This window comes from Ambystoma mexicanum, chromosome 10, assembly GCF_040938575.1.
Source record: "Ambystoma mexicanum isolate Mex_15411 chromosome 10, UKY_AmexF1_1, whole genome shotgun sequence".
In the NCBI taxonomy this organism is placed as follows: domain Eukaryota; kingdom Metazoa; phylum Chordata; class Amphibia; order Caudata; family Ambystomatidae; genus Ambystoma; species Ambystoma mexicanum.
The window spans coordinates 1,467,956,872-1,467,981,394 of NC_090932.1; the positions used below are offsets into that span (position 1 = coordinate 1,467,956,872).

At 47.0% G+C, this 24,523-nt stretch overlaps 1 protein-coding gene across 1 annotated transcript in view; it reads left to right on the plus strand.

Moving 5' to 3' along the window:
• GPN3 (GPN-loop GTPase 3) overlaps nucleotides 1-24,523 on the plus strand; it is a 258,803-nt gene that overhangs the window by 181,147 nt on the left and 53,133 nt on the right. The window contains exon 6 of the mRNA XM_069619549.1: nucleotides 15,114-15,210. Coding sequence (XP_069475650.1) covers nucleotides 15,114-15,210 — 97 coding nt within the window. The remainder of the gene's footprint in view (nucleotides 1-15,113; nucleotides 15,211-24,523) is intronic.

The window sequence follows — 24,523 nt, forward strand, 5'->3', positions numbered from 1 at the left end:
ATGCTTCCAGGTACACTGCACCTTCCCCGGGGTTCATTCTGCCAGGAATCAGTTCTAGAAGACAGGAGGTGGATTTTGGCGACCTCTCCTTCCATCGAGAGACCCACCTCCCTGCGTTACCCCTCGCGGTTTGCCCTTGGGACTTCTCTCACCTTGATTTTCGGAATGTCGCGCTCTCCGTCCTGCCGTGCTGGGCGGGGTGCATCGTCGTTGGCTTGGTCCGCCGAGTTACTTCACTGGCGATAGCCTGGAGTCCAGACCGGCTGTGACTCCACCTTTCAGGTAAGTCTTTTAGTGTTTTCTCTTTGAGTTGAGTCTGTATTGATTAATGCTCCAATAACCTTCTTGTCTTGTCTTGCAGGGCTGATGGAGTGAGCCGAGGCCGACTGCAGAGTTTGTGAAGGTAAGGATGCGCTAGATGCGGTGCTGAAAGCGTCCTTGCAAGTTGACTGACCTGTGCTGCTGTTCTTTACAGGTCGCAGAAGATTACTGGAAGCAGCGATATATTGGGACCAACCTCCGAGGATGAAGTTTGGAATGGCGGAGGTCTTCCAGGAGAGCTGAGTAAGTAGCTTCTGATTCTTGACTCTATTGTCCTTGGGATGTAGCAGGAGAACGATGGAGAAGTTCCCGAAGGCTCTGACTGGATGGAGGAGCTGGAGTTGAACAGGTAAGGATGGCGTGGTTCTTTACAGTCTCTCGCCCGTACAGGCCAGGATGCAGAGCAGGACCCGGTGAACGTCACGCTGCAAGAGCAGAATAACGCAAAGCATGGGCCTCGGGTCGGGCGTGGTTTAAATACCCGGCAGGTATCCCAGGTGTCTTTGGGCTGTACCCCGCCCTGATGCTACACTGCTTGTTGCAGTTCCCCAATGATCCTTGTGGGGGCAGCCATGTTCACCCCTTGTCCATTGGAACCCATACCCGTCAAATGAGCCTGATGCCAACGGCGCCAGGATTGCATCCAAGGCATCCATGACTGGCTGAAGTGGGCCTTTCTGGCCTTGTTGGAGTTTTGTGGCGGGGGCCAAGGTGCCCGTGTCCCATAGTCTGGGGTTAAGGACGTGACACTTACCACCTTCACTCAGATTTTCTCAGATGCCATTGTGGATCGTCTGGGGCTTGATCTTCCGCCGTTGGTTCCCATGAGTGATGCCCAGGAGTTGCGAGTTCGAGTGTTCTTCTTGTCGGGTGCAGCTGAAAGATGCAACCTCTGGCGATGAAGAGATAAATGAAACACTGATGCAGGCCTCCTCAGGACATTTCACAGGTTGGAGAAAGACTAGTTCCAGCAACAGTTTCTGCCCACCGGTGACGACGGACATCCTCCCAGTAGTAGCCATAGAAGCTGCTATAGGACAGGATCCCTTGATGCAAGGACACAAATTCGGGGAGAAGGCGACTTGTGGCACAAGTTGGCAACCACTTAAGTTTCAGGCTTGAAAACGGAACAGCAACGTTCTGGCGAGTGCGAGGTTGGCATCATGGAGAGAGACACAGACAACAGATTCAATGTATAACAAAAGGTTTTTATTAAAGAAAATGTCAGGATGGTGTAAGGACGAAGTTGTCCTGTGCTAAGGCGGGCTTTTACCCCCTAAAACTAAGGATAGTCTGTGTCTGTAAGTTCAACTGAAAAGTCTGTCTGTGTCCAAAACCTATGCTTGCCCTCACAACTAATGTGTAGGGATGTCAGCCATAAACTAAACAGTGTTCCAAAAGTAAAGTTCTGAGCTACTTCCAGCTCAGGCTTACTCTTCAACTTCTTTTCCCCAAATGTCAATCGGTTCATTACAATGTTCAATTTACCTTCTTTTGGACTTGAAGTAAAAAAGTTCCACACTTTTGTAAATGTAAAGATGCCCTTCCCCAAGTTGAATAATGTTCTGGGGCAGCATGTCTCGGGGTTCCCTTCCCCAAGTTTAATATCAAAAGATGAGATCAAAAAGAAGTTTCTTGAAGCTTTGTCTTCAAGCTGTGTTTCAACAATTCTATACAGCTCAGGGTTCGCTTCCCCAAGTCTGGTATGCAGTAGATTTCCTTTTGACACAACCGCAAACTTCCTTGTTATCATATAGAGGTTCTCTGCTTTTGGTGCAGTTGTTAGACCAAATGGTCCACTCGTTACAGGTCACGTAACTAGGAACCTTGCATTCGCTTTCAACAGTTCTTTATTCAACAGATCTCTGGTCTGGGAGCAGTTGTTGGATCGCACAATCCACCAATTAAAAGTCATGCAACCAGGAACTTCCAGTTCTCCTTGAGTAGTTCAATATTTTAGCCAAACAAGTGGTTTCTCAAGTGTAGCTTCACAACTTTAATATACAAGGTTTCTCAACCTCGACTCCAACTCTGCACTCAGAGTCCTTCATTCAACTTGGTTTCCCTTTTGCTTTCAGTTAATTGTTCAATATTTAGCAGGTTTGTTATTTGCATTGAATCTGGTATTCAATGTTGGCAGTTGTGCTGTTTCATGCAGTTTAATATCCAAAACGAATAGTCTTGCCTTTTTTTTGGTATTCAACATGTGCCGTTTTGCTCATTCCATGAAGTCCATTATTCAATAAATGCAGCTTAGCTTATTTCATTCAATTCAGTATTCGATAAATGCAACTGTTCCTTACTTTCATGAACCGCTACTATATTCACGGTCCCTTGCAGCACCCAGGAAGTTCTAGTGTCCCTGACACTAACCAGTAGCCGGAAGCTCCTCTTGACGGATACTCCCCAAGCGGGGAAAGCCTGTTCTCCGGGTGCTTTAAGAACCCGCCAGCTCCCGTGTGCTGCTCTGCCTCTGCTCCACAGCAGCGTCTGCTGCCCGCCTTCCCTTCCAAGGGATCTCTGTCCTGCATAGTCCCACCAGCAGGACTCCTGGGATCTCGGTCGGCATCTCGGCTTCAGCACGGCTATGTCTTCCTCTTCTACTGCTGCTCTTGTGCTTCTGCATTCCACCTTTATGCACCTTTTAATGGGCTGCAAGTGTATTCCCTTAATGAATGCTGCCTGGCTCCGATTACAATGACATGCCTGACCTTCATGCATTTTCTTTGCCCCAGTACCAAAGTGGTGAGAGTAAATGGTGTAGATTGCTTGCAGTTGCTTCTTCCTCGTCGCAGTACTAGAGTGGGGAAAGTGTGTAATGTTCAAAACGTCTCAGTACTGTTATGTACCCTAAGTGGGGAACAAACGGGAACTGCCTTATAATTACCCATAAAGGTTGGGGGAGTATTAAGCTGGTTATCACAAGGATAATGGGGGTTACCGTGTCTCAACTGAAAGCATCTCACTCCAATCCCCAAGGACCCATCCCCATCCCCACCCCCCACCCAGGTGGTCTCCCTCGCCGGTCCACACACAGGGTCAGGATCCAATAGCAATGGCCTTTCTCTGGCCACCTGGATGGTGTATTCAAGGGGAGGAGGAGTCAGAATACCCTTGGGTTTCTCACACAGGGTAGCCCACAAGTGAGCTGGGCAGTCCAGGGACACTTCTGAATGCTCAGAAAGGCAGGATCCTCAAGAAGGCATTGAGACCAGTTGATATCACTAGTCCAGGGGCTGAAGCACCGCTCAGGGTCTTCAGAGATCAGGTTTTCACACAGTTCTTCACTGGGATGGACACAGGAAGGCATGCCAAGCCACTCCAGGAGTCGTCTTCGGATCTTCAGCAGGGTATGCTTCTTCGAGGGATTCTTGGCTCCAACGATGATCAGAAGAAATGGCTGCAGAGATCCTCTTCTTATCCAAAATCCAAGCTGGAAGCGAGTCCAAGCCCACTGTTAGGAAAGATTGCTTTTTTTGGCAGCTTTCCCTCCATAGTTCTATGGACCCCCAAATATTTTGCTGTGGATTTCAGAGCCAGTCCTGACATTTTAAAGGCAAGTGAAGCCTCCAGGACACTTCCGAAGGCTCAAGACGACTGGATCCTCTATAACGTGTCGAAACTGATTTGTCCCACCAGTCCAGGGGTTGAAGCATCACAAAGGGCCTTCGCAAATCAGGTAGTCCAACAGCGCTTCAACAAGCTAGACTCAGGAAAGGATGCTGGGCCTCTTCAGGAGTCTTCTTCAGTCAGCTGTTCTTCTACAAGGAATTCTTGGCTCCATCGCTGATCTGAAGAAAGGCTGGTGGAGTCCTATTCTTATCCAAAATCCAGCCTGGAAGCATGTCCAAGCCCACTAATGCTAAGGATCTGCACCAGTCAAAAAGCCACTAGTTGTCCAATCGGGAAACTATTTGCTTCACACATGCCCCACACATGGACTCACTGGCACCACAGATGTGGTGTGGGACCAGACCGTCCCTCCCACTTTCTGAGCCATGCACACACAAAGGAAACCCTAGCCCACAACAGCAGCATCTTTCCCTTGCAAGTGCGTGACGTTATATAGGATTTCCTGACCTGGCAATGCAGGAACAAAGCCAAACCACAATATGGCCAAAGAACAAGCAAAATCTTGTGGCGTGGCCATTATAGGGCACTAAACACATTAAGTAGCCGTACGCGATAAACACGCATGTGCATACTTGAAATAACACCAGAATTGTACATATAATTGCTGCCACCAGCTTGTCTTTAGGCACATATAAAAGTAACCAAAAATCCCAAGTGTTAAAGCCTAGGGTGATACAACAGTATCTCCATTGCACTGTATTGTAAGATACTGTGTGCACTGTAAAAAGTTACAAAAGAGTAAAAGTCAAAAGTGAATGCTTCCCAGAACTGATAGTCTGAAGGACTATCAGTTACCCCATAGTAAAATGAGCAAAAGGCCAGAGGAGAGAAGCTGAAAGCTTTGCGTTCCTTCAAGAAAATCAGAATGGGTTTGGGGAAGACACAAATAGGAGATAGGGGCAGATGGAAAAGGCAGTGGTCTGCCCGAGAATGGGGGGAAAACGATGGCTACTGTAACCAGGTAGGCCACACATTATACACCTCCGTGTGATTACAAAAGTAGTTGAGGACTCATCGGACCAAACAGTTCGGCAACACTACATTACAACATTTCCCTTCCCGTTCACCCCTCTCTTTGCGAATCCGCAATTTACTCAAGGTCTAGACGCCAATTCATTTTCACATTGGAAAATGGCGGGGTGTACGACATTTTGCGAAATGTTCTTGGAGGACAATAACAAATCATTTAACTTGCGCAAAGAGGAATTAAGGCTTCAGGAGAATCGGAGATACCAATATTTTCCAAGTTCATCACTGGTTTATGGCCCCTTCAAATAGATCTACTGCACAGAGAGCCCTCACACCATTTGAGACATTTCTGGCATCTAACCCGGGAGACAAACGCTTGATCTCAAAGATATACACATTTCTGACAGATGAAGCCCCACAGACAACACGGTTACCAAGCCAGGTGGGAGAGAACATTCGGATATACACACACAGAAGAGATGTGGGCAAACCTATGGGCAGATATTCCCCGACTGACTAGATATCTCCAGATTAGGGAATTCTGGCTCAAACTGATGTTCCAATGGCATTATACCCCTGAACACTTACACAAGATGTCATTGAACATTTCTGACTCCTGCTGGAGAGACTGGGGGAAAGCGAGACTGGTTACACATCTGGTGGTCGTGCCCTAAATTACAACCGTTCTGGGAAGAAGTGAATAGAAATATTCAGGATAGGTTTATATTAAAATCGGAGCGACTCGTAGGCGAATGCCTTCTTGGCATGGCTAGACCAGAAAATAGACAATGGCCGAAACATAGAAGGAAAGCATATTATATCCTCCAGATGGCGTCACTGCTTGTGGTAGCTCAGAATTGGAAATCCAAAGACAACCCCCCACTTACCAGAGAATGGTACCACAAACTCTGGAATTGTATGTCCTTGAAATGGGTCACATATGTGATTGAAGGGACACAAACCAGGTTCTCGGCTGAATGGGCGTTGATTTTAGACTTTCTACATGGAAACTATATGGAACAATACTGTCCGACAAAATTACAGCTATTGGGCATATCCTGAAATCTGTCGAATGAGGGTAAGACCCGTGTACTGGGAGGGAAGAGGTGAGAGGAAGGGAAGGGAAGGGTAGGTTGGGGTGGGGAGGTTTGGTGAGTGGGGAAACTGGGGTTAGGGGGATAACTTGTTAAGTTTGTTATATTTGAAAACCCAATTTAAAAAAATCAGAATGGGTTCAAAAACAGAGCAAAAAGAATGGGGGTCCATAAGAACTTTGAAGGGAAAAATGCTTAAAGAGAAGTCTTTCCTAACATACCCACTTTGCAGCTGGTATACAGGTGAGCGAATCCCTGTCTGAGAGTGGTCTACAATCGTGTACTGACGCTCATCTTGATGGCCAATGTTGCATCACATAGCGGTACTTTATCTTTTATTTGCTGGTTGGGGAGTGCTGGTGGAGCTGGATCTCTAGAAAGAAAAATACTCCATCTTTTTCAGACAGCGATGGGGTGATCAAGAACAGTCTGCAATCACTTGTACAGTCACAAAGAGAAGGGACAGGGACTGGGCTCCCCCAGCTGACACCTTCCCCCTCTGGAGTAGGAAGTACTCTGTTATCTACCCTGGTAGGCCTCCCATCCCAGTCTGAGAAGGGTACCCATGTTACGCTCACCTGGTATCCATGGGGACGCCACCTAGCCCTGGTTGGATTATTTGCACTCTCAAACCCTCTCCCGGCCCCTTGGTAAGGCCTCTGGTTAAAGATGGGTCTGCAATATAGGAGAGCTGGATTCAATACCAGATTGTCTTTGTTTTCCCACCTCCCTTGGCCTCAACTCCTTCCTCCCCCTTGGGCCTTCTCCTCACCTTAATATTGTAAAAGGTGGATTCTCCGTCCTGATCCTCGTGGCAGGGGTGCGTAGATGTGGGGGGCGAGCAGCAACCAAGGTACTTCACTGGTGCAAGCCCCCCTGTGGGAATCCAAGCCTGCTGAGACTCCGTAGGTTTTTATATGCAGTTCTTATGTTCCTCTTAGTTTGAATAATGTCTTGCTTCTTTCCTTTTAGGTATGGAAAGGTATTTTGGTGTTGTCATGCAGTTTGAAGATGAGCATGGGCCGGTAGGTGAAAACGCGGTGTGAGCGATGCTGTCCGGTGAGTAATGCGCGATGCACGGCACTGTTTCTCCTTTTATATTGCTAACTTGTGTCTTTTCTCTCCTTGCAGGTTGCGATGTACCTCGCCGAGCGCCGTAATGTCCAGCAATGATACTGACCAGGAGATGACTACCCAGGTAAGTATTGTGTGGCTTTCTTCATTCGGGAGGAAACCTGAGTAAACACTTACTAATGCTGTCTTTCTTTCTCCTCTTTCCAGGTTATGGTATTCCAGGATGCATGCAGTGCCGGATGATGGAGTTCGTACCTTCAGGTGAGTGGAACTGAAGTCAGCGATGGATTGAAGACAGGACACTGTTCCAGGTAAGTTTCGTAGTATTATTTCTCTCTGCAGGTCCTTGTTTTCAGGTAAACTGGCATCAAAGAACTGGACACGGTGAGCGTTACGCTGCCCACAGCAGAATAACGCAAAGCATGTTCTGCTGTTTGGGTGCGGTTTAAATAGTCTCAGGTAAAGTAGTCCAGGTAATAGTCCCAGGCCTGCCACACACAAAGTAGTCCAGGTAAAGTAGTCCCAGGCCTGCCGCACCCAAAAAACTAGACCGCATAGCTCAGTTCCTTGTAACTGAGCTATGTATGTGCCTCCATGTTGGCTGAAGTCCCCCCCCCCCCCAAGTTAAATAGTCCCAAGTAACTAGTCCCATTCTAATGTTGGTCGTCATGATGGTTAGAGCCTGGCGCCAGAGGCGCCAGGACTGACTCCAAGAGAGTCTTGGATGAGGTTTTAAGGCCTTTGACCTGGCCCTAACTGGAAGGCTGACTTGCCAGTGAGGGCCAGGGGCAAGGGTCATGACACCCATCCCTCCTTGAGAGGGCCAGGCGCCTGACCCTTTCACAATTGTCTTTTTGATAGTGTTTCTCCTGCTCCCTTGGTTAAGGCAGTGATCATCTTTGCCTTTCCAGGTCGGCTCCCATAAAGGCCTCAGCGCCATCAACGCTCCACACAGCCTCCCTCTAACACTTTCCTTTGTGTTCCTTCCCTTGCCTTTTCCCCCTCACTCACACATGCCCTCCCCCTCCCTGATTGGCCCAACACACAAAGCACTCTTAGCCAGGAGCCCCAAGGCAGCCGGTTAAGGGCCAGAGGCAAAAGGCAGCTCCCATCCCATGTTTGCACCCCATCCAGGCCCCTAAGGTGTCTGCAGCAACCCTCAGGTAAGAGACAGCGGTTATTTCTCTGTTATGTAATGTCATTAATGCTGAAGTTAGGTACCTGAAATGCAGTAGAGTATACCAACGGTACTGAAGTCGAGGGCATGCCTGAAGTATGGCTACTGCTCTGAACTCTGGCAGCCCTAGCCTATAGCCACCATTCAAATTCGGAGCATAGCCACTTTCTTGCTGCACTCCAAGGCTAGCCAATGTATTGCACTTAGAAGAACTGGGAAGGCAGCTTATGTGTTGCACGTAGAAGAATTATGAAGGTAACTTAGCCAACTCTGCTGCGCAAACCAGAGTTTCAGCAATTTTCGCTATCATCTTCTCCCGCTTAGACTACGCCAACTCCCTGTATCTGGTCACTCCTGCCTATCAGCCCTGAAAACGCCAGCAAATCCAAACACCACAGCTAGACTCCTCCTTGCCCTCTTACCCAGAGAACACTTCACCCCTGCCGTTGGAGTACTACTCTGTTTTCCTATCAGCCGACAGGCAACTTTAAGGCAATGTGCATCACTCACCCTCCACAAGACTGGCCCAGAATTCCTCCAACACCAACTTACACGCTACCAACCCTTCAAAAACCTTAGATCTGCCTCTTGTGATTTCCGCACCGCCCCCTCTCCCTTTCAGCTCCACCAGAATTGGAGGATCTTCCTTCCCTGTCCAATGTTCCACCCTCTGGAACCCCTTCCACTGAACATCCGCCACGATAAGGACTTCAGGAAGTCCATCAAAACCTGGTTATTCCATCCAGCAACTTAAAGATCTTGCCTTCCTCCTCACGACACCTAGGCCTTGTCACAGTCTAGGCCTTGTCACAGTCTGTGCTTCCTAGTATACTCTGACTGACGGCCAGCTCTTTCACAAGCTTTGACACTCTCCTTCCTGATGGCTACAGGATCCTCTCTGAGCCCAGAGCCAACCATCCCGTTGGCAGTGTAGCCTTGATCTTCCCAGAGTGGATCCCTGCTTTGATCATTCCTATGCAAGACTACTCCTCCTTTGAATGCCTAGTCTGCAGGCTCTCTCGCTCTCCTCTGGCCTTTCTCACAATGTGGCCACTATCTACAGGCCGCCTGGCCAAGTCGGCCCCCTTCCTCTCAAAGTGGGCAGACCTCTCCTCCTCTCTCCTTTTCTCTACCTCTCAACTTGTCCTCCTCGGAGACCTTCACATCCACCTGGATGATACCTGCCATTCTTCAGGACTCTCTTGCAACCTCTGCGACTCTATCTATTCTTCCCTCTGGCCCAACACACTCTGCAGGGCACACCCTGGATGTTCTGATCTCCTCAGACCTCCCCTTCTCCAACTCTCTCACCACTCATCTCTCCTAGACTGATCACTTTCTCTCTCTCTCTTTGTCTTTGTCTTTCTCTCTCTTTTTCTCTTTCATTTCTCTTTTCTCTTTCTCCTTTCTCTTTCTCTTTCTCTCTCTCCTTTTACTCTTTTTCTCTTTCTTTCCTTTTACTCTCACTCTCTTCTTTTACTCTCGCTCTCTTCTTTTACTCTCGCTCTCTCCTTTTACTCTCGCGCTCTCTTCTTTTACTCTCGGGCTCTCTCTTCTTTTACTCTGACTTTCTCTCTTCTTTTACTCTGACTCTCTCTCTTCTTTTACTCTGACTCTCTCTCTCTTCTTTTACTCTGACTCTCTCTCTCTTCTTTTACTATCACTCTCTCTCTTCTTTTACTCTCACTCTCTCCCTCACCTGGCACCTCTTACCCACCGCATCACTTCCTGCTACTCCAACTTTCAGTGTTATGCGGATGATACCCAGCTCTCCTTCAGGCTCCCCTCAGCCACCTCTTCTCTCATTCCAGATTGTCTGACTGCAATTCAGGAATGGTGGCCCGCCAATGATCTCTGCCTTAATGTCAGTAAGACTGAGATCCTCCTCATCGGAACACCAGCTCCCTCTCATCTCACTCTGGCCCTCTTCCTGATCCTACCTGTGAAGCTAAGAACCTTGGCGTCATCTTCGACTCCACCCTCTCCTTCTCTCCTCACATCTCTGCTGTGTCTAAGAAGTCAAACTATCAGCTGCACCTCCTCAGAGGTATTCTTCCTTTCCTCACTTTCCCCCAGAAGCTCACTGTCTCCGGAGCTCTGCTCCTCTCTAGGCTGGACTACTGCAACAGCCTCTTTCTAAATCTTCCTGTCTCTACTCTCCAACCTTTACAACTTATCCAGAACAGGACTGCAAGACTTGTCCTTGGCCTCAAGCCCAGGGATCGTATCTCTCCAACTCTGAAATCTCTTCATACCCTCCCATTGGCGGTAAGGCTCAAGTTTAAAACCCTCTGCATCGCCCGCAAGGCTTTCTGCGGCCTGGGACTGCACTACCTCTCTTCCTAAACATCTCCATTCTCAAGCTCTCCGCTCATCCACCTCCAACTCTCTGAGTGTCAGTTGCTTTTCCAAGCAGAGAGTTGGGGGCAGATCTCTCTCTCTTCGGGTGGGCCTCCCTCTGGAACAGTCTCCCTGCCTCTCTCAAACTTGAACAGAATCACCTCTGGTTCCAGAAGCAACACAAGACCTTCCTCTTTGCTTCCGCCTTCTCTCTTCCTCGCCCCTGCTGCTGTCCTGACTGCTCCACCCACTGGTCACCTGGCTACCCTCTGAACTTTGGCCCAGGCTCCTGCATGTCCAATTGCTCTTCGCAGTGCCTCTTGGTTCCCCTAGCACTTGTGGTCTGGATCTGCCACCCAGAGTCCCTTCTCCCTGCACTTATGAGCCACCCGTTGACTGCACTTTGTGAGTTACCTGCACTAAGCCACACGCTGGCTGCACTTTTGAGTTACCTGCACTTTTTCCACTTCCCTGCTTTTGCGCGATCTGAATGACACAGGGCCTAGATAACTTTGCTGTCTCCTCGGAACTTATCAACCATCTGTCACTTAATATTAAAGAAGCAGTTAACGGTCTTGCCCCATTGAAAATGAAGGCAATAAAGACTGAAACCACAAAGTACACTTGGTTCTCTAACAACATTCTTGACGCCAGACAAGAAAAAAGAGCTCTCGAAAGAGCCTGGAGGAAGGATCCTAATGATAACACCTTAACAAACTACAAAAAATCCATCCTTAGTTACAAAAAACTCATCATTAAGGCCAAAGCCACACGCTATAACGAAAGAATTGTGTATGCACTATCTAACACTGGTGAGCTATTCAAAATCCTAGCAGAGTTTCAAAATCAGCCTCTACCCACTAATAACATCATCAAGGATGATAAGTGGTGTCAGGGCATTCATGATGCCTTTTTATCCAAGATCGACTCACAAAGAAAAAAATCAAGAAAGCCCTTGGCAATGTAGCACCGACGCAAACTTCTACAGACACCACTCCTTCCAACACTATTGAAAACACTATTCCTCAATTCTCAATTACGCACTACACTGAAGACGAAGTCTCCAGTCATACAAGACCTCAAAGCCACTTCCTGTCTGCCGATGACTGTCCCACAAGCATTCTTAAGGATTCCTCGGAAACCTTGTTTCCATGGATCACCAAATTGGTTAATCTTTCCTTCGACGAGGGTTTGGTGCCGGACATGTTAAAATCGGTATGGATTACACCTTTATTGAAAAAGGAAAACCTTGATCCAACCAACAATGACAACTACAGGCCCATAACAAAAGAGCCTTTTATCCTTAAGATACTTGATAAACTTGCCTACCTGCAGTTACAGGCCCATGTTGAAAAACATAACATCCTGGGAAACCCGTCAGTCGGGTTATAGAGCTCGTCGCGGGACTGAGACAGCTATGCTAGATCTCAAATCCACCCTAGCTAGCATAGCTGACAAAAACCAAGCTGCATTGCTCATGCTATTGGACCTTTCTGCAGCCTTTGACCTAGTCGATCACAACTTACTGGTGTCAAGGCTTGGAGAGGTCGCTAACTGCTCTGTAATACCATCCAGATTGATTGCTTCCTTTCTGGGTCCCAGAATGGTTAGGGTTTGCGTTGGCAATAATCAATCTTCCCCCATCTCTTAGACATGCAGAGTTCCTCAGGGCTCTTGTCTGTCGCCTTTGCTTTTTAATCTATACATCCGTCCCCTTCTCAACCTCCTAAACAAATTAGGAGTACAATACACAAACTACGCTAACGATACTCAGGTAGTCAAACAGCTGAGTGGCTCTTATAGCAGTGGTGTGGAAACCATCAATAAAATATACAAAGCCATACAAGACAGGATGGCCTGCAACTCCCTTGCTCTGAATGACAAAAAGACCGAATTCCTCATTGTATCATCTAAAAATTTTCGAACTAAACTTGACTCCAACTATGCTAGTTTCCCTATTGCAGATAATATCACCGTCCAAAAGAAAGTCAAGACCTTAGGAGTTGTTCTGGATGAAGAACTCTCCATGAAGTCCCACGTTTCCAGCATTAAGTCTAGCTGCGGTCTCATAAACAAGTGAATAAGATACATTCGCCCATTCATCTCGGAAGAGAACTGTGCTCTCCTGTCCACGGCACTGATTAATTCTAGATTAGACTACTGTAATAGTCTCCTAGCTGGTACCACAGCCTCCAACATCGAATCCCTACAAGTGGCTCAGAATAAGGCTGTGCGTAATATCTTAAACCAATCTCGTCGAACACACATCTCCACTTTTAGGAAAAAACTTAATTGGCTTCCGTTCAAACATCGTATAACGCACAAGGTGCTTACGACCGACAAATGCCTTAGTCTAAGCCAGAGGTCTTCAAAATGTGGGGCGCGCCCGCATCCCAGGGGGGGCGCCAGAGCCAAGCATGAAATGTAAAAAAAATATATATCTTTTTATTTTTTTTATTTTTTAGATTGGAGGAAATGGGAAGGGGCAGCTTACATGGTCAGAATGGACCATAAAACGGTTTTAGGCACCAATGAAAATATGGCCAGCAGTTGCAAATGGATATTCAGTCCTTTAGTCACAGACTGTTTGAATAGTACCCAAGGGATTGTTTTTTGTTCAAATGTAAACAAATGGTGATATTTAAAGAATATTTATTCAGCAACAATGGTCAAATCTACTAGCTGCATAGTGAGGTAACTCCTCAAACTGGCCCACATTGGCCAAAAAAGTGGCCAATTTTGACTGGCCTACACTAGCATTTTGCATTTCTGGTACGTTCATCGCCCTTTTGCCCTATAGGCCAGTCCAAGCATGCCGCCTCATCCATAATGGGTGAGGGAGCGTCCACCCACTGGCCACCTCAACCATTATGGAGGAGCCGAGGAGCCAGCCCAGTGAAACACTGAGCACTCCTTCAGCTGCTTTTTCCAGCTGAGGAAGTGTTCCTGGACTGACTGAACTGTCAAAGGGAAACGCTGTTTGCCTTTGACAGTTCATTTCCCCAGCCGCACATGATCACTGAGCCATGCAATGCTGGGGGTGTTTTGCTTCGCCAGCCTTGCATAGCTCATTGGAATTGTTGGCTGGGGCACTTGCATGTATGTGTGAGGGGGTGCTCATGCGCCTCCTCGAACATACGGGCAGAGCACCCTGGAGCGGGGCATTCTAGCAACCATGCGCAGGCCCCTGTAGAAGGTACATTTATGGCGACTTATTTTTTTATTTAAATGTGTATGGATGAGTGTATGCTTGTGTTAGGGGACTGTGGTGGGAGCAGGATGGGCGGCAGCACTGGGATAGTGGTGGGACTAGGGTGGGGAGAGCCCAGGGTCTGTACTGGGAGTAGGGTGCGGTGACGGCACGCAAAAGTTCTTCGCGTTTTCTACATACTGTTCATCTGGCACTTTTGGGGGGGCCCGGCCTGCCCAGACTTTGCTCAGTGGGGGCCCAGGGCAAAAAAGTTTGAAGACCACTGGTCTAAGCAGTCCTACATACCTGTCAGCTCACATTAGAATCAAGCCTAATGAGAGGAGTCTTCGTTCATCCACTGCGATTGTCCTTAAACAACCCAAATCTGGAATAACTCGTTGACTCTTTTCTCCTCTTCTGCCTTATGTGCTTGTTTGTCCTTGTCTTGTCTTTGTGTGTGCCCTGAGGCCCACGGGCATGTTGGCGCATTACAAAAATTAAAATAAATAAATAAATTGTTGTTTTGTCCCCCTTATGTTTCCCTCTCCTTGTCTTGTCACGTCTAGAAACATTGTGTACTGGCGCGTTATAAATGTCATATATCATATCAAGGTAAAGTACAATTCTCTGAGCATACTGGATGACTCCTCTGAGCCTCAAGGTACGCAGTCGAGCACTACTTCGGTGGACACCAGCCGCAGGCATGGCCACCCACTCACACGCCTTCACCTCTGTACACCAGACTAATACATGAAGCACAACATCTCTGCCATCAGAATGCAACTACGACCTACAACACAAATGTGGTCTAGCTGGACACATAACGAGTCTCTTGCAGACTCTCCTGACCACCTCCCAGCACTTATCCACATGCCTGACCATCATGTGTTGCTTTCTGGGTCACGGCCAGCCCACCAACTCCCTATCCCGTCCTAATGCGCACGGACACACACACACACGGCCACACACACACACACACACACACACGCACACGGGCACACGCACACAGACACACGCACGCACACACACAGACACACACACACGTTATTCAGACAATTTCCCATACATTGTGCTCCGGTCCGCCGGGGGTCGTTCACCCTCACAAGTGCGTTGATGCCATACAAATGGGGTACATGTGCTATATAAATTACCAACTACTTCTATTACTATGATGGAAAAGTGGGTTTTGGGAATCATTTCCAATTGTGTATTTTTTTTAGTTTAAATAAACAGTTTGAAATAATACAAGTCACTTTTGATTGCCGTTGTAACTGTAATTGATTTTCTTTGTCTTTTTTGTGGTGTTTGTTTTTAGGTTTTTAGACCCAGATATGTATTCTTTGATGGAAGATTCTCCAAGTGTGCTAAAAAGCAAAAAGTTCAAAAAAATGACAAAAGCAATTTGTGAATTGGTAAGTTTTACTAGAATTGTGTGTATTGTGTCAACATATTAGTAGTACAGCTTCTTGTTAACCATTTGTGTGCGTAGGTGCCTTGCATGACTTAAAATTCTGAATTGAAGGCAAACTAAAACCGTGCAGTATTGGATCAAAGAACTGTTGCATATCTCCTTGTCCCCCTCCATACACACAAAATGTTTTATGTGTTGCCACAAGTTTATGATGCTTTGATTCCCAGATGCAATTTGTTGACTATTCATCTTCCCTTATATCAACTTTTTTGTTGCAATGCACATTCAGCATTGGAAGGTGCTGTGGTGTTTTACGACTTCAGGAGGGACTGAAAGAGATCACCCCTGCAAATGTTTTCCTTAATTTCAAGCAGCCAAATTTTTTCCTTTCTAAAGATGAGTGGAGAACTCATTTCACCTTTCCCTTCTTTGAAGTACATTGGATAGCTTGGTTTGCTGTATGGGTGGATGAATCGCAAGCAATGACTTTCAACACCTCTTTAAGGTGTTGCTGAACTTAATGTTCTGACCTGTTAGGGAGAATTATCAGAGATGTGCTAATTCCCTTCTACCTTGGAGACCCCCTGCTCTTTTGCTGGGCTTTAGAACTTTTAATTTTTATCCTGGAGAGAGTGAGACCTTTTTCCCACCCTCTGATGTATTTTCTTTGATTTGAACTCCGTGTTTCTTTTGGTTTTGGAGCCTGACAAACTCCATAGAGATCATCTTTTTACTTTGTAACGCACAGCACCTTCAGTGCAATGGCACAGGGAGGTCTTTCAGATTTTCCAAAGATTTAAATACCTTCTCTTGATTAAACTACTGTTTCCAAGAGCAGTGAAGCGAAATTGACTTTACTTACATTGGTAACTTTCTAGACCCAGCACACACTATCTCACAATAGGTCACTGGAGGGGTTACTTAGTATCCCCTTTGTCTAGTTTCTCATGTAACATTTATATGTTGCCTGTTCTACAATTAATGGCTTGTGGCAGTGGTTTACTTTTTTCTACCATTGAGTGTTTCTACCACAGGCTGCAATTGCAACTGCAGTAAAGCACTCATGGGTGCCCGTTTCGTTAAAATGGCCCTGGTCTTCTTTTTCTGCCATTTCTTGTTGGAAAGGTCCTTCTTGAGATTTATTCTGCATGCCAAACCAGGTTTGGTCCCTGTTTTGTCATTGGCGGGATTCACTGGTGAACCCCGCCTCTGGCTCCAGCGTGTCTGGTAGGACAGGAAGCAGGGGAGGTTCCAAAAACTCCCTGTGCTTGGTCTCCTTGGTTACAGGAATGCACCCAAAGGTGATTGGCTGGCTGGCTGGCTGTCCGTGGAGGACAGCCACCCTGCTGTGTGAGTGACAGGTGTTGTCTTTTGCTTGGAAGGCAGTGTCGACCATTGGACGCAGGAATTCGAAGAAGAACTTGGAAAAGACACTTACTGCAACTCCTGGACCATTGGTTTGCCCAGTGAAGCCCTGCTGCAGTGCTGAAGCTCCGAATTCGCCTCGACTAGAAAAGCCCTGCAAAGAACGACCTCTCCCCTTGGGTTGGTGGGACCAATCGACCCCAAGACAAACTCCTTTGGAAATCCACTCGGAGCTGGCTGTACTTCCCTTGCTGCTGCAGGAACCGAGGAACACCAGAATAGAGTGCATCGTCTTTAAGTCGGACCCGAGCTGCAGGAAGATCCTCCGGACTCCCATGAAGCAGGACTGACGAAGCCTGAGCCACCTCAACAGAGTGCTGGACCCCAGATGCGAGGAAAACCCATAAGGTAACCGAGAACTGCAGTGGTGCTATTCGCGCGAGAAGCTGAAACCGCAAAGTGCCGCTGTTCTGAAGTTTGCCCATTGCTGCCAGCGACCTTTATACCGTAGTGCAGGAGTCGCCAGACATCGTCCCTCTTGTCCCCACGACTGAGGCCCAGGAACAACCGGATCTGCCATACAACAGAAGCAAGCTGGAACCACTTTCTTCAGACCTATGGTACTGTGAACTAAGGGATAATTTCCTCTTGCTGTGTTGTTTGCTTGTCCTCAATTGAGGCTTGCATTTACTGCCTTTTGTAGAGTTGCTTGCAGCTTTGCTTTTCACAAGCCTCCCAGCTTGTGGCCCAACAGTGATTTCTTTTTCAACAAAAACTCTCTAACATTGTGCAATACTTTTTTACTTACCTTCAAGAACAACTTCAGCTCCCCTAGACTTTGCTCAATTGACATTGGCTGTCCTGCCTCCCTGATGGACTCTTCTAACCTCTGAATTTGTGTTTTGATCTGTCCCTCCAAAAAGTCATTCATTCTTTACTTGTATTGCTGGGAAAGGGTTAAACAACATTGCATTGGGGGAGGGGGGATTCAAAAGTACTTAGCAGTTTCAGAAGATTGTTAACCATTGTTTCTCCCTCTAACCTTTTCCTTTTTGACATCAAACTAAGTATTGCTCTAAATGTACCAGTGATATATCAATGCCTACAGTGTCCTAGTTATTGAAGTCGCCTGAGGGTGTAGGAAGTGTCTGTGTGCCATCCCATAAGGGTATCCACTCATTTATTGAAACTGTGAGTTTGTATTTTGAAGTATATTTAAGTGTTAAATGTTTTGCTCCCTTCTAAAGAAGGCTTATTCAACTGACTGTTAAATGAATAAATATTTGTTTAATCAAGAAACCTTGAGTGTAAGTGTTTATTTGAATACTTGTCACTGTGAAACTCTGTTCCAACCCTACAGCTCACTTTGACCACTCTTGAAATAAGCCTGTCCACTCAGTCACTCTACCAACTTGTGTAGTACATGCTTATACCAAAGGTTGGGTTACCTATTGCCAAGAGGACCAGACTGGTGCAGTGTCCCACAGGGTACTGCATACAATCTTGCCTAACACTGGTGGGAAGTGGTGAGGATCTATTGTAGAGTTGTTACATTGAGTATTTTGGTTTGCTGGTGTTCAACTAAACCTTGCTTGTGTTCAACTAAACCCCCAGAAGGCTAAGCTCCATCAGAACAGCAATTGTAACATGTCTAATATGGATAACTTCAAACAGGAAGCCCTGATCATTTTAACAGTAGATCAACTGAAAGAAATGTGTAAAGTCGGCAGTCTCACTGTAAAAGGGAAGAAAAATGAGTTGATTTACAAGGTTGTTGAATCACCAAAGGGTGGATAGTAGGCCTACAACCACTGCTAATACAGAACATTTGGAAATTGATAAGGAGGATGATAGTTCAGAGTCTAACTCTAATGTCTTAGAGGAGTCATAGGAGGTAGGGAAGTCTCAGGATAGGAGCCCCTCTTTGCCTCAAATTGCCCTTTTGCCTCAAACCATGTCCACTCGAACCCCACAAGATCCAACACTGAAAGAATGTGTCTCTTGAAACACTGACTTTAATTGGAATTTAAAAGGTTGCAAGCTCAAGAATTGGAAATGCAACATGCTCTTGAAATGAAAAGATTGTTTCTTGAAAGATTTTCCCCCCCAGAGTCCTCTGGATCTTACAGTCCCAAGAGGCATCGCCTGCCTAAAGAAGCAGTGAGTATGTATGATGTGAAACTTGATATTTTGTATTGGTTGGGTACCTTTTAATACAATTGTGGGATTCAGGGGCTCACATGGAATCAGCTAATTCCTTGGCGTTTGTCTAGGCTAGATTTGGGAAAACTCCTTCCCAGTACCTCAAGAGGTTTATGACCCTCAAAAAGACTGATGGTACCACTTGGGCTACCTGGGTGTGTGAATGTTTGACAAACTTAGACGGTTGGGTTAAGGGTTATACAGTGAACTCCTTTGAAGGAATGAACATCTATGTTTGTTAGTCTATTTTTGATGCCTGCTCTCCTGAGCTGAGACAGCATTTGGCTGACTCAAGTGAGATTGATCCCAAAAAGTTTGCAAGGGCTGCTGACTTGTGGGTTGCCAACAGGGCCACTCGCATGGATTCTGGGGCCACTCACAAAAAGGATGAGGGGAAGCAGCACAAGAAAGATGGAATTCAAATTCCAACCACCTAAAAGAGGGCCACAAACAGAAAAAGGGTAAACACCATAGGAAACCAGGTCAGTCTAGTGGAACCTCTGGTGCTAAACCAGAAGGAGGTCTGCAGAAGCCCCCATTCCAGAGAACATTTGGTAAATGTTTTTGGTAAATGTTATGCTTGTGGGTCAACTGACCATGTGAAAGGGGTTCCCAGATGTGTAAGGGAAAACCTTCAGGGGTCCACACTGCCTCCATAGCCTTCATCTCTGATGAAGAGGTTCATATGGCAAGTGGTAACTTTCAGCTACTGGCTGAGGACCCCATTTGCATCTCAGCCAGTGTTTCTTTAGTATCCCTGGGTCTGTGGGAACAGCAGAATTTAGATGTGTATAACTCTATTACAGATAATACCAAAGAATGTTACAAGGACAGTGTACTTGTGAATGGACAGGAGACCCCTGCCATTAGAGACACTGGGTCAGCATTACAGTAGTAGATGAATGTTTTTTCAAACCTAAGGGTGTTGCTAAAGCACCCATGGGTCCTGCTAAACTTGCTGGAGGCCCTATCCAGATGGTTCCAATACTACCAGCTCTCATCCAGTGCAACAATATGACTGTAAGAATACCTGTCAGTGTACAAAATTAGGTGCCTGGTAGAGTCCTGTTGGGGAATGACTTAAATACTCTTGGAGTTGTATCAAGCACCCCCATGCCTCCCAGTGAAAGGAAGCATGAGCAAACTAGATTGGCCAGAGAGGCAACTTTAGATGACTCTCAATGGGGAGTTACAGAAGTCCCTATAACTTCCAGTCCACAGGAAGGACACCCTTCTAATTCCTGGACAAAGGAGAAACCCAAGGTCTCAGGAAGGAAGAAAGGTGCCACGCCTGTAAGGACAAAGATATCCCAGAGAGGACAGTCCAGTCACACCTGTGACTCCTCCATCAGCTGAGGCTGAGTGGATGGAAAAACCAGAAAGTGAACTGGTGAAACAGAGCTGGAGGAAGCCCTTCCCCATGTTGGGAGATCTGGATCCTAAAGACCATCCTGAGCTGCAGACTTTGCTTGCAGAGGGTGAACCTTCTAGGGCAGACTTCAGCAGAGGTCAAAGAGTGGCCTACTCTTGAAGGACTTCACCAACAGGCAGCTTCCCAGCTGGCAGGGCAAGAGGCAGGGAAGCACAGGCTGTACTGGGAGGATGGCCTCCTTTACAGTAAGCCTATTGAGTCTACCCCATGGGACTACAGAAGACTTGTAGTGCCTCAGGTGGCGAGACACCAGTTTCTACAGTTAGCCCATGAGATTCCTCTAGCAGGTCACTTAAGTTTTGAGAAGACCAAGGAAAAAATGTATCTGTATTTCTACTGGCCCAAGATGGGGTCTGATGTAGATAAATTCTGTAGAAGCTGTCACACTTGCCATACTTCTGGCAAGAGTGGAGCCAAGAACGTGGCACCCTTGGTGCCTCTCCCAGTGGTGGGAGTTTGTTTTGAGAGGGTAAGGATTGACATTGTTGGTCTCCTAGACCCTTCCACATCTTCAGGGAACTGATTTATATTGGTTGTGGTAGACCATGCTACCAGGTATCCTGAAGCCCTACCTATGAGGACTGTTACTGCTAAGGCATTGGCTAAGGCCCTCCTTGATATTTTTACCATGGTCGGTTTTCCTATGGAGGTTATCTCAGACAGGGGTACCAAGTGTATGTCCCACTACATGCAGGCCATGTGGAAAAACTGTGGAGTGACCTACAAGTTCTCAACAGCCTACAATCCCGAAATCAATGGGTTGGTGGAGAGGTTTAATAGAACTATGAAGAGCATGATTGGTGCTTTAGAGGAACCCCTTAGAAGAAAGTGGGACCTGCTACTGCCATGCCTTCTCTTTGCTTATAGAGAAGTCCCTCAGGAAGGTGTTGGTTTCAGCCTCTTTGAGCTCCTCTATGGCCATCCGGTTATGGGTCCATTGGCCCTAATCAAGGAAGGGTTGGAGAGTGCTCCTTCCCTGAAGCCAGTGAGAGTCACTGACTATGTGTTAGGTCTCCGAAGGAGAATGACACAAATGATGACAGAAGCTTCTGATAACTTGAAAGCAGGTCAGGCTCTGGTTAAACATTGGCATGACCAGAAGGCCAACATGGTGGAGTTTACTCCAAACCAGCTAGTTGTAGTTATGGTGCCTACAAGGCACAGGGCCCTACAGGACAAATGGATTGGACCCTTCAGGGTTGTGGGCAAACTTGGAGAGGTCATAACTTGGTGGACTTGGGCAATCCCAAGGAGGCCCCTAACGTCTTTCACACTAACCGCCTAAAGGCATATGTATTCAGACCAGAACTGGGAGCTTCGCTCTTAGTACCTGATCAAGAGGAGGAGGAGAGTGAACCTCTACCTGACCTTCTCAGGGGACAGCCTTTAGTTGGAAAAATGAGTTAATCTCTCTTCTGATCTGACTCTGTTACAGGAGGAGTGCAAAGTTCTGTTGAATCAGTTTGCCTCCCTGTTTTCACTGACACCAGTCTTGACCCCTTGGGATCAGCATGATCTACTCACTGGTGCCTGTATCCCTGTCAAAAGCAGGGGTTACAGAATGTCAGACCATGTAAGAACCCACATAAAGGAAGAGGTCAAGAAGATGCTTGATCTTGGGGTAATGGAGCCATTTACAAGCCCATGGGCTAGTCCAGCTGTGCTGAGGCTGAGACGCAATTGCACTGAACTGGACTAATATAATAAATATGCCAAGGTTCTACAAAACAAACTAGCAAAGAGGGGCTACCTGAAAAAAACTCATTAAGACGACGATCAAAAGAGCCAAATACACACCGAGAGAGAGCCTACTAACACCCAAAACTGCCAGTTCCAACAGCGAGGATATCCTAACTTTCGTGTCAACGTTTGGACCCAACATGGAAGTATGGGCGGGAATTCCGGAGGAACCGGACTCATGTCCAGTGCCTCGAGTATTGTTAGATCGGGAGGGGGGTAGAGCGCGTATTTCGCGGATTTATAGGGCCCTGCGGGTGGGGAAACTCAGGGGGTGCCAAATACCAGAGAAAGAATGGGCGCAGGACTGGGAATTGGTCCGGAAGACATCAAGGAATGCCCCTTTCCAACTAGTTCAATTTAATATTTTACATGGGTCATATGTGACCTCGGTTGTACTTCGGGCAATGAACGGGGACCTATCTGATGAGTGTCCCAGATGTGGCGCGGCGCAGGCAGGGTTTTGGCATATGGCATGGGAGTGTGAGGTGATGGTAGAGTACTGGAATGAGGTTCTCAGAGGAGTGAATAAGTTGTTTGGGATTCATTTGGAATGCCGTCCGGAAACCTGATTGTGGGGAAAGCTTCCAGGGGGGGAAGAGGTACAAAGTACGGAATAGGATGGGCCGGTTCTTGCTTATACTGGCTGAACACCAAATGGCGATGGCATGGAAAGCCCCACAAGATCCGGCGATTCATCTATGGCGGAAGGATGTGCGGAGGTAAGGGTTGGCAGAATTAACGGTTCTACAAAACATGGAGCCTGAGACGGACAGGGAGGATGTGACGATTCACTGGTCCCAATTGTTAAATGACCTATCGAAGGACAATGATCTACACCCGCCATGGAGGGGGTTGAGCAGAGGGGAAGGGACGGGAAGACCGGGAGGAATGGGGAAGATATGAACTTGGGGATGGATGGATGGATGGATGGATGGATGGATGGATGGATGGATGGATGGATGGATGGATGGCCGGCCTAACCGACAAAGGAATCGTGGTTGGAGTAGGACTGTATGCTGTGACCAACGGACTGAATGGAAGCTGGGTAGGTGATTCTGGACATTGGACAGGGGAGGGTAGAGGGGCGGGGTGGTGGGAGTAGAAAATTGTTGTTGTTGGGAATAAAGTGTTGAGAGAGGAGCAGGGAATGGTGGGGAGGGGTCGGGGATATAGGTGGGGGGAGAGTTTTGGGTTCTTTTTTGGAGCTGTTGTTTAAAAATGCTAATAAAGAGTGTTTTAAAAAAAAAACATTTGGACCCAACACCACCAAACTCCAAGGAATACTTGAGAAATTCTGGCCTCTGGTACAACTCAGCCTACCAGAAGAAAAAATTCCCAGGATGGCCTTAAAAAGATCAAAAAACCTAAAGGATATGCTAAACCACGCCAGGATAGATAACAAGACGCAAAGATCTACAATCTGGAACATGCAAGAAATATGGGGCCACCACCCATGCGGCACTTGCAGAGTGTGCTGATTTACCAAAAAAATGAATTCATTCCGGATCGGCAGAAAAGAATGGCAACTTAGACAATTTACAAATTGTAAATTGTCATCTACATAATAGTGTCTGTGTGGCCTCCGCTATGTAGGACAAACCACAAGACAAATTCACAAAATAGGAGAACACCAATCTCGTATTAGATGCAAATCCTTAACAGCTCCCATGGTCCAACATTACATGGAACACCACCATGGCCCTGATGATGGATTCTGTCCCAAATACCAGCAATGCCTTGAACTCACTGAATCACAAAGAGGCCTGGTGGATTTTTAAACTGAAAACTATCACAAATGGGTTTAACAAGGCGGAATCCACAGGCCCATGTGGTTAAAACAACTCAGAGTTTATCCTCAACTTTATAGCCCATAGAGCCACCTCCAAGCCCTCCCTCCAGCCACAGAAACCTGCTTACAGGCCGGAAGTCTTCACCTCCCAACCAGACTGGAAGGGATGCAGCAGGCTCCATACCTGCACACCTCTAGGCATTACCACCTCAACCATGCCCAGACATAACACTGTCAAGTAGCCCTGGTCGCTCTTTATAGGCCACCTACACCACACCAGACATTTAACATCTTGCCATCACCTGGCACATTGGCAACAACTAGGAATTGTTTGCCTATGATATAAACTGGTCTCCTGTGACACCAAGCCCGGATGGCCATATGAGCATAATCTCTGCGTGCAGCGCTTATGCCCCTAGCCACATTCTGGCAGCCAGCACATAGCGCCCCTCAGATGGCAGCGCACAATATAAGCCGCCCTCTATACACAGCAAACACGCAGACTAAACTTTTGCCAATAAACAACGTGTTGCTGTGACTATGCAACGCTTTTTGGACCGCAAATGTGCAGTACCACGAACACTATCCTTTTGTACACATGCGTACACTAGAATATGCTATACAGCTCAGCGTTTCTTTCAAAACGCGAGCTTACTGCCGCCCCTCCACATCGCGGCTCGGATGGGATTTATTTCCTGGTAACGGACCAGTGTTAAAGGTAATTAGCTTTCCTGCCGCTCCCCTGCTCCTCATAGACAACACCAACCTTTGTTACCCTCACCACTA